The 13,013-nt window shown below is 46.9% G+C and overlaps 1 protein-coding gene across 2 annotated transcripts in view; it reads right to left on the bottom strand.

The window, feature by feature from the left end:
- SCUBE1 (signal peptide, CUB domain and EGF like domain containing 1) overlaps positions 1-13,013 on the bottom strand; it is a 359,575-nt gene that overhangs the window by 327,751 nt on the left and 18,811 nt on the right. For both annotated transcript variants that reach the window (XM_068278175.1, XM_068278171.1), the window contains exon 2: positions 4,691-4,813. In XM_068278175.1, coding sequence (XP_068134276.1) covers positions 4,691-4,813 — 123 coding nt within the window. The remainder of the gene's footprint in view (positions 1-4,690; positions 4,814-13,013) is intronic.

Here is a 13,013-nt window from a genome sequence, read left to right as displayed (position 1 = left end):
CTGGAACAAGCATGCAGCCAGCGGGGTAACACCTGCAACAAGCATGCAGCCAGTGGAGTCACACCTGGAACAAGCATACAGCCAGTGGAGTCAAACCTGCAACAAGCATACAGCCAGTGGAGGCACACCTGGAACAAGCATGCAGCCAGTGGAGTCACACCTGGAACAAGCATACAGCCAGTGGAGTCACACCTGGGACAAGCATGCAGCCAGTGGAGTCACATCTGCAACAAGCATGCAGCCAGCGGAGTCACACCTGGCACACCTGGAACAAGCATACAGCCAGTGGAGTCACACCTGGAACAAGCATGCAGAAGGTGGAGTCACACCTGGGACAAGCTTGCAGCCAGCGGAGTCACACCTGGAACAAGCATGCAGCCAGCGGAGTCACACCTGGAACAAGCATGCAGCCAGTGGAGTCACGCCTGGAACAAGCATGCAGAAGGTGGAATCACACCTGGAACAAGCATAAAGCCAGTGGAGTCACACCTGGAACAAGCATGCAGCCAGTGGAGTCACACCTGGAACAAGCATGCAGCCAGCGGAGTCACACCTGGAACAAGCATACAGCTAGTGGAGTCACACCCAGAACAAGCATACAGCTAGTGGAGTCACACCTGGAACAAGCATGTAGAAGGTGGAGTCACACCTGGAACAAGCATACAGCCAGTGGAGTCCCACCTGGAACAAGCATGCAGCCAGCAGAGTAACACCTGGAACAAGCATGCAGCCAGTGGAGTCACGCCTGGGACAAGCTTGCAGCCAGCGGAGTCAAACCAGGAATAAGCATGCAGCCAGCGGAGTCACACCTGGAACAAGCATGCAGTCAGGGGAGTCACACCTGGAACAAGCATGCAGCCAGTGGAGTCACGCCAGGAACAAGCATGCAGCCAGCAGAGTCACACCTGGAACAAGCATACAGCCAGTGGAGTCACACCTGGAACAAGCATGCAGAAGGTGGAGTCACACCTGGGACAAGCTTGCAGCCAGCAGAGTCACACCTGGAACAAGCATGCAGTCAGGGGAGTCACACCTGGAACAAGCATGCAGCCAGTGGAGTCACGCCAGGAACAAGCATGCAGCCAGCAGAGTCACACCTGGAACAAGCATACAGCCAGTGGAGTCACACCTGGAATAAGCATGCAGAAGGTGGAGTCACACCTGGGACAAGCTTGCAGCCAGCAGAGTCACACCTGGAACAAGCATGCAGTCAGGGGAGTCACACCTGGAACAAGCATGCAGCCAGTGGAGTCACGCCAGGAACAAGCATGCAGCCAGCAGAGTCACACCTGGAACAAGCATGCAGCCAGCGGAGTCACACCTGGAACAAGCATGCAGCCAGTGGAGTCACACCTGGAACAAGCATGCAGCCAGCGGAGTCACACCTGGAACAAGCATACAGCCAGTGGAGCCACACCTGGAACAAGCATGCAGAAGGTGGAGTCACGCCTGGAACAAGCATGCAGAAGGTGGACTCACACCTGGAACAAGCATAAAGCCAGTGGAGTCACACCTGGAACAAGCATGCAGCCAGTGGAGTCAAACCTGGAACAAGCATGCAGAAGGTGGAGTCACACCTGGAACAAGCATGCAGAAGGTGGAGTCACACCTGGAACAAGCATGCAGCCAGTGAAGTCACACCTGGAACAAGCATGCAGCCAGTGGAGTCACACCTGTAACAAGCATGCAGCCAGTGGAGTCACACCTGGAACAAGCATGCAGCCAGTGGAGTCACACCTGGAACAAGCATGCAGCCAGTGGAGTCACACCTGGAACAAGCATGCAGCCAGTGGAGTCACACCTGGAACAAGCATGCAGCCAGTGGAGTCACACCTGGAACAGGCATGCAGCCAGTGGAGTCACACCTGGAACAAGCATGCAGAAGGTGGAGTCACACCTGGAACAAGCATGCAGAAGGTGGAGTCACACCTAGAACAAGCATGCAGCCAGTGGAGTCACACCTGGACCAAGCATGCAGCCAGTGGAGCCACACCTGGAACAAGCACGCAGCCAGTGGAGTCACACCTAGAACAAGCATGCAGCCAGTGGATTCAAACCTGGAACAAGCAGGCAGCCAGCAGTGTCACACCTGGAACAAGCATGCAGCCAGTGGAGTCAAGCCTGGAACAAGCATGTAGCCAGTGGAGTCAAGCCTGGAACAAGCATGTAGCCAGTGGAGTCAAGCCTGGAACAAGCATGTAGCCAGCAGTGTCACACCTGGAACAAGCATGCAGAAAGTGGAGTCACACCTGGAACAAGCATGCAGCCAGTGAAGTCACACCTGGGACAAGCATGCAGCCAGTGAAGTCACACCTGGGACAAGCATGCAGCCAGTGAAGTCACACCTGGAACAAGCATGTAGCCAGCAGTGTCACACCTGGAACAAGCATGCAGAAAGTGGAGTCACACCTGGAACAAGCATGCAGCCAGTGAAGTCACACCTGGGACAAGCATGCAGCCAGTGAAGTCACACCTGGGACAAGCATGCAGCCAGTGAAGTCACACCTGGGACAAGCATGCAGCCAGTGAAGTCACACCTGGGACAAGCATGCAGCCAGTGAAGTCACACCTGGGACAAGCATGCAGCCAGTGAAGTCACACCTGGAACAAGCATGCAGAAGGTGGAGTCACACCTGGAACAAGCATGCAGCCAGTGAAGTCACACCTGGAACAAGCATGCAGAAGGTGGAGTCACACCTGGAACAAGCATGCAGAAGGTGGAGTCACACCTGGAACGATCATGCAGCCAGCAGAGCCAGGTGTGACATACTGCTCAACAGTCCGTGGAAATGAGGCCTTACACTGGTTGTCAGTTTGCCTGTGCAGAAAACGTGCACAAAATCAGAGGAGAGTGCTCCCAGCTGAAAGGCTTTAGGGGCAGAGGATAAGCACAATCATGGAGTGTGTCCCAAATGAAGTCTGTAAGGATCCCCCTCCACATTCCTTTGTGTCTCTCCAGTGACAGAGATTGGACGGTATCGCTTTCCATGTAACCCGGCTGACATCCTCTGATTATGTGAAGAAGTTTTCATCAGATCCTAAAATGCTGCCCCTCAAAGTGTGAGTGTCCTAGCCCTCTGCCTGACCACAATCTCTGCTTCTGCTCATTTAGAAAAGATCAGGTCACAGCAATGCACCGCTAGCTTCACCTCTCTGCACTCTATTTGCACAGTCTTTTTCTTCCTCTTATGTACTCTGAGAACACAGGAAAAAGCAGCAGATAGCTGGAAAGGGAAAAGAAAAAGTGCAACATCTTACAACGCACACCATGAGCGTTCATATGCACTTCTGACAACTAAGAATAACGCAGCACTGCATTCATGCAGAAACACAATATTATTATCATTATCATTTATTTATATAAAGCCAACATCTTCAGCAGCACTGTACAGAGTACATAGCCATATCACTGACTGTCCTCAGAGGAGCTCACAATCTAATTCTACTATAGTCATAGTGTAATGTCCTACCATATTATTATGTATTTATATAGCACTGACATCTCCTGCAGCACATTACAGGGTACATAGTCATGTCTCTGACTGTCCCCAGAGGAGCTCACAATCTAATCCTACCATAGTCCTAGTCTAATATCCTACCATATTACTATTATGTATTCATATAGCCGCAAAAGGGTATTGTACACACACACATACAAACAGCACACACACATTTAGGGCTGGTGCACACCGAGCGGCTTTTTCAGCGTTTCTGCAGCCGCTTGCGGCTGCGGATCTGCTTGGTCAATGTATCTCAATGGGGTGGTGCACACCAGAGCGGGGGGCGTTTTGCAGAAACGAAAAATGCCGGGGTGAGGCATTTTTTGGATTGCGGGTGCGTTTCTGCCTCAATGTTAAGTATAGGAAAAACGCAAACCGCTCTGAAAAACGGCACTTCAGAGCGGTTTTGCAGGCGTTTTTGTTACAGAAGCTGTTCAGTAACAGCTTTACTGTAACAATATATGAAATCTACTATATTGAAAACCGCAGCAGCAATCCGCAAAACGCTGGGCAAAACGCCATAGAAAAATTTAAAAAAGCGTTTCAAAATCTGCTAGCATTTTGGGGATCTGCTAGCGGTTTTTGGTGTGCACCGGGCCATACCGAGAGAGACAAACACACACACACACAGTACACACACATGCGCAGCACACAAATACACTGTGCATACACACACACACACACACACACACACACACACACACACACACACACACACACACACACTACACACACAGTACACACACACACACACACACACACACACACACACACACACACACACACACACACTGTACACACACACACACACACTGTACACACACAGTACACACACACACACACACACACACACACACACACACACACACACACACACTGAACACACACACACACACACACACACTGTACACACACACACACACACACACACACACACACACCATACACCCAGAGACATAAACACAGTACACACACACAGCACATATAAGCCTTGTATTCCTGCAAGAAGTATTCCAACTCGGGGACAATTAGCAGAGCCAGCAGGGGGTTCTGAGCCAATAAACAGGCAGTCTGCAGGGCCAGCAGCTGTAAATCTGCACTAATCGTTTCTGGAATTCAGCTATTTACAAAAGATTCAGCAGTGCAAACAAACAGGAAGGGGGAGTGTGGCACCCCCCCCCCCTGCGTACCTTCGCATTGTTTCCCCTCTCCCTTGTATCCCGGCTTGCAGATGCACTTGTACGATTTCGGGGTGTTTTGACAGATGGCATCGATGTGGCAGTCGTCCGTTCCCACCGCACACTCGTCTGTATCTGCAACGACCAAAACACAAACAAAACACAGTTAGAAACTCAGCGAGATCGGCTTTCCTGGGATTAGCGGGACGCTGAGCCCGGAGCCCCTCCTGGGGGGTCACTTTCATTCGCTTGCCATATTTAACTATTTTTAAGCGATCGGAAACAGATGGCGGGCGCTTGGCACAGGTGAAATAAAGGGGGCTTGTCACGGCTCAAGCTGAGGTCTGCCAAAGAAAAATACCATTAAGCGATTATAGGAAATAGCAATGTTTTTGGAAAAGGTTTTTCCGGTCTGTCGAAGATTAGGATGTGGGGCGTGACCCACAGGAGCTTTTTCAGCCGCGTTTTGGAATCAATGGCGATCCCAAAGGTGCTAGGCTTAAGCCTCATCTACACCATACGACTCTTTGTGCGATTCGGTTACGATTCTATTTACGATCTGATTCAATCAGACATGTCCGATCGGGATTCGATTCGATTCAATTTGATTTGCCATAACGGAAGTCAATGGAGGGGATTCCACAGGGGCGATTGCGATTACCCCAAATCACAATCGCGGGTATTGATGCATTATTTGAGCGATCCTGCCTCAATATGTGTATAGTAGAGGAACGCTGCAAAATTGTAACTGTACAAATCGGTAGGATTAAAATAAAAGGCTTCAAATTCACCAGAAATCACTCTGAAAAATGCAACAGAAATCACTATTGAATGCAGTCACGATTCTTGATTTCTAGTGGGCCCCACCCGTAAGGGCCCTTTTAAACTTAAAAACGTAACTGCTGAGATGCTGGTGATTTGATTATTTCAGCAGTGATGCATTGTAGGAGACATCTCAGAGCTCACTCCAACCTGAATTATTGAAAATACTTTCCGTTTTAGGAAAGCAAACTTTTGTTTTTCTAAGGTGAAAGGTGACATGAAAGTCAATAGACTTCCACGTTACCCTGCTTACCTTATCCTAGGAGCCATCCGTCAAAACGGACGGAACAGCTCCTACTGTGAAAGAGCCCTAAGACGACAATCCTTCCATAGGCTTTAATAGAGTATAGTAGAATTTACCGATAGGTCTGGCTTAAATATACACATCCAATGAATGAGCCAACCAATCGATGGTATTACAGAAATGGAAGCGAAGATCAGAAACAAATAGTGATGGACTCATGTCTAGGAGAACTCATGGAGAAGCATGTGATTCCTTTGATCAGCTGATAGATTTGCAAAAATAAGAGACTTCCATATCTACCACCTGACCAAACTGATCACATGCTTCTCCATGACTTCTCCTAGACATGACCATCACCAGAAACAACCAATAACTTCTCCTTCAGGTCGCATTCACAGTGGGACGTTGCGTTTTAATGCGACGTTAAAGTCACAACGTGCCTGCGTTGAGAGGTAGCGCACTGCAAGCAGTGAGTTACCAGAACGCAACATTTCTTTAACGCGACTTTAACGTCGCACTGTGAACGGGCCATAGGATTTCGCATTGCAGTGCGATAAGCTGCGTTATAAGACTTTATAACGTAGCTCCGCAACGTGGCAATGTGAATGCGACCTTAGTCAGAATGGGCGATGTTCCCATTGGGCAGCTATGACATCATGACAAGGTGGATGGCAATGAGTCCCCAGTTTGTCTGACAGCTTTTTGTGTGGAACCTAAAAGTGTATTTAGGGGGTCTCCTGTGTGGGAGGTATCCGTGCTTGTTGCCCATAGCAACCAGTCATCTTCCTGGTTCCATTTGTATATCAGCACTGTACAGTGACAGTTGGTAACAGGACACATATTTTCAGGGAGCCAACAACCATTCTTAAAGAGACTCTGAAGCCACTTAAAAAACGGCTTTTTACCTTTTATGTTAAGCATGTTTGCCTCTGCTAAAATGCTGCTATCCCGCACCAGAACGACGATTTTTTACCCCCCAAATCCCCTGTGCAAACGCCACGACTTTCTTGATCGTGGATTTTGCTGCTCATGGAGGCAGATCTTTCGGCTGCAGCTCTGCCTCCATGCGCGTCAAACAAAGCGTATCTCCGCCTCTCCCCCGCCCCTCTCAGTGAAGGAAGACAGAGGGGCGGGGAGAGGCGGCGACAGACGCGTGTAAAGGCAGAGCTGCAGCCAAAAGCTCTGCCTCTCATGGAAGCGCTCCCCGCAATGTGCCCCGGGGGATTTGGGAGGTAAAAAAACGTTGTTCTGCCGCGGGATAGCTGTGTTTTAACAGGGGCAAACATGCCTAACATAACATAAATAAAAGGTAAAAAGCCGTTTTAAAATTGGCTTCAGAATCTCTTTAACCACTTGCCGACCGCACGCTTATACCGTGCGTCGGCAAAGTGTCAGCTGCAGGACCAGCGACGCAGTACTGCGTCGCCAGCTGCAGGCTGATTAATCAGGAAGCAGCCGCTCGTGCGAGCGGCTGCTTCCTGTCAATTCACGGCGGGGGGCTCCGTGAATAGCCTGCGGTGGCGGCTCGCAGGCTAAATGTAAACACAAGCGGAAATAATCCGCTTTGTTTACATTGTACGGCGCTGCTGCGCAGCAGCGCCGTAAGGCAGATCGGCGATCCCCGGCCAATCAGCGGCCGGGGATCGCCGCCATGTGACAGGGGACGTCCTGTCACTGGCTGCACAGGACGGATAGCGTCCTGTGCAGCCCCGATCACCGGGGTGGACAGGTAGGAGAGGGAGGGGGGTGAATGTCGCCGCGGAGGGGGGCTTTGAGGTGCCCCCCCCGCAACTAGCCTGCCCACCAGAGCGATCAGACCCCCCTGCACACCATCCCCATAGGGGGGAAAAAAGGGGGGCGATCTGGTCGCTCTGCCTGCACGCTGATCTGTGCTGGGGGCTGCAGAGCCCACCCAGCACAGATCACAAAAAATAACGCTGGTCCTTAAGGGGGGGTAAAGGGTGGGTCCTCAAGTGGTTAAAGAGGAACTTTAGTGAAAAGGGCAAAACAATGAATCAATATACTACAAAGTGAGAAGTTAAAAAATAGGAGATCAAGAGATAATTGATATGCACCATGTAATTTGTTAATATTGTTAGATCAACAATAAGCCTGCAATGTCATCATCTTTACTACTGGCAGACATGAAAAAAAAATAGACAGCACCAATTGCCGTTCTCTATAACCACACCCCCTAACAATGTTATAGGCTAAAAGGATGTTTTGTTTACTTTTATAAATATACATATGCACAGAGGGAGATACTGGTTGCTTGACAGGAAACCACGGTCCTGACATCACACTGTGATAGGGGTTTCACCACAATATCAGATATACAGACCTCCCTGATGATCTATTTGAGAAAAAGTAAAGATTTCTTAATGAGAAAGTTCAATCTTTAGTTAAAAGTTCCTCTTTAAAGCAAACCTGTAAAAGGAAAAAAGTCTGATACTTACCTCGCTGGATCCTGCACAGGTTTCCCACGGCACATGTAAGTATCAAAATTGGGCAGATTTTTTTCCCAGACAGGTACAGTACAATTTTTATGAATGATTCTTTATTCCGATAAATTTATTAAAATTGGAAATAGTAAACTGGAAATTATCGTCTTTATCATACAACGGTACCATTTGATCTCAGATAAGACGACACATATTATCATTCATCTATCGTCAGCAACTGATAACTGTTGTGACAGGGATGTGGAGGCTGCCATCTTTATTAACTTAAAGAGAAACTCCGACCAAGAATTGAACTTTATCCCAATCAGTAGCTGATACCCCCTTTTACATGAGAAATCTGTTCCTTTTCACAAACAGACCATCAGGGGGCGCTGTATGGCTGATATTGTGGTGAAACCCCTCCCACAAGAAGCTCTGAGTACCGAGGTACTTCTGGCAGTTTCCTGTGTGGGAACCTTGTTGCATTGTGGGAAATAGCTGTTTTCAGCTGTTTCCAACTGCCAAAACCTCAAACAGCAGCTACATCACTTGCCAGCAGTAAAAATGTCACCATGTAATACATGTCAGAATATAAATCAGGGATTTAAAATATTTTACAATGGGCAAACACTGACTAAATTATTTATACCTAATTATTGTAAAAATGAAACACTTTTTTTTATTACATTATTTTCACTGGAGTTCCTCTTAAAATACAGGTTGCCTCAGCAAGAAATACTTTTAGCCATAGACCCTGAGAGGCTAGATTCACAGTGGGATGTTGCAACACAAAAAAAGGTGGTACCGCACATTAACGCTGCGTTACCGTAGCATACAGAGATTACAGTAAAGCACACAGGCAATGACAAGTATGCTTGCCTGTACCTGGTAACGTGTGCGTTTAGAGGTAACACACTGCAGCAGTGCATTACCATAACCCTACACGTTACAATACAATGCTAACGTTGCACTGTGAACATCCCATAGGATTAGCATTGCAGTGCGGTAAGCTGCGTTATAAGACTTCATAACACAGCTCCGCAACGTCCCTCTGTGAGGGCCTGTTTCCACTATAGCGAATCTGCATGTGTTTTCTGCATGCAGATTCGCATAACCAAAATTCAAGTAGAGCCAGTCGCACTCTCTGGAAATCCACCCAAATCAAGGGGGCGAGGTGTGCAGGATATGTCCTCAGATACCACAAGGACTTCAATGCAGGAAAACAAATGGAAATCCGCACCACCTCTCAGGGGATAAATATTGTTTTATTAGTTACAAAATGACATACATATTAAAAAGAACCGCAGGGGCAAGACAGTCCACTGTTTCGGGCTCCTGCCCATCTTCATGTTGCCCGATTTCGATTCGCATAACCAATACAAGCGAATGGGCCTGTCAGGAATTCTTTGCGGTTTTCCGGGCATGAAAAATCTGCACAGCAGAGCCATCAGAATTCGCACGCCGCTTTGCAGTGTGCGATTCGCATACAATGTATTTAATAGGAAATTTGCATGCGTTTTCGCTATGCGAATTTTTCATGTGAATTTGCGTACGTTTTCGCCTAAAAATCTATGTAAAAGCATAAAGCCACTGACATGGTTAAATTCGCATATTTACACAAAACCCGCGAAAACATAAGCAAATTCGTGGTAAAATTTGCGTACGAATTCGCATGCGAATTTGTTTTCGCTTTTTTTAGTAACTAATTCGCACCGCACAAGTGGAAACGGGCACTGAACCTAGCCTGGTACAAGCATGTAGATCAGGTGCTCTGACTGAAGTCTAACTCGATTAGCTGCATGCTTGTTTCAGGTCTGTGATTCAAACACTACTCACCAGAAAAATCAGCGGGAAAGCCGAGCAGAAGTAAATATGGCAGCCTCCATATCCCTCTCACTTTAAGTGTGCTTTAAAGGACAACTGTAGTGAGAGTGATATGGAGGCTGCCATATTTCCTTTAAAATAATACCAGTTGCCTGGCAGCCCTGCTGATCTATGGGGCTGCAGTAGTGTCTATATCACTCAGCTGAAACAAGCATGCAGCTAATCTTGCCAGATCTGGCAATAATGTCAGACAAACCTGATCTACTAAATGCTTGTTCAGGGACTATGGCTAAAAGTATAAGGGCGCATTCACACTTAGGGTTGGAACCCACAAGGGCGATTTTGAGAGCATTTTTGGAGCGTTACAGAACGCTAGCGTTTTGCCAAAACGCTCAGCTAATGTAAATGGATGGGGCAACTTCCACTGGAGCGTTTGCGATTCCTCAAATTGCAAACGCAGGACACTCAGCATTTTGGGAGCGATAGCGCTTCAACGTAAAGTATATAAACGCTGGCGTAATCGCTCATCAAAACCTGCATGGAGCGATTTTGCTAGCGTTTTAACGTTAACACACACTGTAACAAAATGAAAATTAATTGAAAGGACCAATCGGACTTTAAAACGCTAATCGCTAATCGCTACACAACCGCTGGCAAACTTTGTAAAATCACTTCCTAAAACGCTCATGAAACCGCTGACAAACTGCTCATACAAAATGCTAGCGCTTGCGATTAGCTATAGCGATTAGCTATAGCGTTTTGCAGTGGGTTCCAGGCCTAAAAAGCGCAAAACGCTAGCGCAGGTGATTTTTACCGCGATTTGTGCAGTAAAATCACTGTACGCTTCTGCGATTCAGAGGGATCGTGATCAGCGCTTTATTAAGCACTGCCCCGGGATCGTTCCAGAATCAAAAATGCTGCAGGTAACGCGTTTTGCAATTGGCGCTAATCGCCAAACGCCCGCAATCGACGCCAATCGCAGCAGTGAGATCACTGCCATAGGTTAGAATAGCTCTAGCCCTTTGACGATTAGCGGGAATCGCCTGCTAATCGCCATAACGTGAATTGGCCTTTAGGGCTTGTTCACATTATAGGTGTTTTTTTTTATTTTAAACGCGGGCGATTTTCAAAATCGCCCTGAAAGCGCTTGTGCAATGATATGAAAGAGTTCATATCAGAGCGGTTCATCTGTTATCCGCTTTGAAAAGCGCTGCTTGCGCAATTTTTGAGGCGATTTGTCTCAATGGAAGGTATAGGATAAAACATTCACAAAATCTCTTTGGCAAGCGATTACGTAAGCGTTTTAAAAAAAACAAACACGTATTTATTTTTTCCGGATTTTTCTCCGGATCAAAAGACAGAAGCGCTCTGCAAAAGCGCTTACAAAAACGCCCACAAAAACGAGCAAACGCGCATAAAATCGCCAGAAAACAAGACAAGTCTGCAGTTGAGTGTTACACTGGACTAACGACACATTGATAGTAGAAACGTTTATTCTATTTCATACCAAGTAGCATTTAAACAAACCAATAGCACTATTTCTTTCTTCTAAATGAAACGATCGCTTGTGCACAATCGCCTCAGATGAAAATTGACTGTGTATAGAGGTGTCTGTTAGTGTCGGTGATCGCGTCTTCACATCAATCCAGCCAGCACATGGAGGAAACAAAACTCTTCCATCCAAAAGATCCAGCAATTAAAATTAAATTAAAGAGGAACTGTGGTGAAAACAACAATTAATAAATTGCCTATTTTTTTACAATATTCATTTAGGCCTAGTGCACACCAAAAACCGCTAGCAGATCCGCAAAATGCTAGCAGATTTTGAAACGCTTTTTCTTATTTTTCTGCAGCGTTTCAGCTAGCGTTTTGCGGTTTTGTGTAGCGGTTTTGGTATAGTAGATTTCATGTATTGTTACAGTAAAGCTGTTACTGAACAGCTACTGTAACAAAAAACGCTGGCAAACCGCTCTGAAGTGCCGTTTTTCAGAGCGGTTTGCGTTTTTCCTATAATTAACATTGAGGCAGAAACGCATCCGCAATCCAAAATCTGCAGCAGCCCGGGAGTATGCGTTTCTGCAAAACGCCTCCCGCTCTGGTGTGCACCAGCCCATTGAAATACATTAACCTAGCGGATCCGCACTCACAAGCAGATCGCAAACCGCAGCGGAAACGCTCCGGTGTGCACTAGGCCTTATAGATTATTTAGTCAGTTTTTGCCCATTGTAAAATCATCCCTCTGCCAGGTGATCTGTACGGAATGTTCATTACTGAGGCTGGATTCACATATGACATAGCGTGAAAACGTAGCGTTTTAGGTCATGTTTTATGTTAAGGTCATTGTTTTGCGTTTTTGCTGCGTTTTTTTTTTTTGTATATATGCATTTTTAAATATGCAAATCACTAGGAAGACAAGAGGAAGCGGAAATACTTCAGAAATCTTTATTTTTTTATAAAATGCATAAAAAACCGCATACAAAACACAATCCATTGACTTTCATTATGTGCCAGCAATCCTGCATAATATGCAACAAAACCAGGGTTTGCGAGACGCATACTGTAAATCGCATTTTTTTCTGCATCCCCTGCGCCCTATTGACTAACATTTTACGCAACACTAGCATTTATGCTAATGTGCACCCAGCCTGATAGTTCTATGGACAGAGGGGAGATACTGCTTGCTTGGCAGGTAAAAAAGGCGTTATTTCCCACAATGCAACGAGGTTCACAGACAGCACACTCTCAGGACCATGGTCATGACATCACACTGTGGGAGTCGTTTCCCCACAATATCAGCCATACAGACCTGCCTGATGATCTATTTGAGAAAAGGAAAATATTTCTCCTGGGAAAGGGGGTATCAGCTACATTGTTTGCGATTAAGTTCAATCCTGGGTTATAGTTTCTCTTTAAGGCTGGTTTCACACCAGGACGTTGCGTTTTAGGGGACGTTATGGTCGCATAACGTGCCCCTAACGCAACGCCTGGTGCTCCCTGCTTTGGA

This window comes from Hyperolius riggenbachi, chromosome 3 (genome assembly GCF_040937935.1).
Source record: "Hyperolius riggenbachi isolate aHypRig1 chromosome 3, aHypRig1.pri, whole genome shotgun sequence".
Classification (NCBI taxonomy): Eukaryota; Metazoa; Chordata; class Amphibia; order Anura; family Hyperoliidae; genus Hyperolius; species Hyperolius riggenbachi.
The sequence above is the reverse complement of the archived record's forward strand: the minus strand, read 5'-3'. Positions and strand labels throughout refer to the sequence as shown.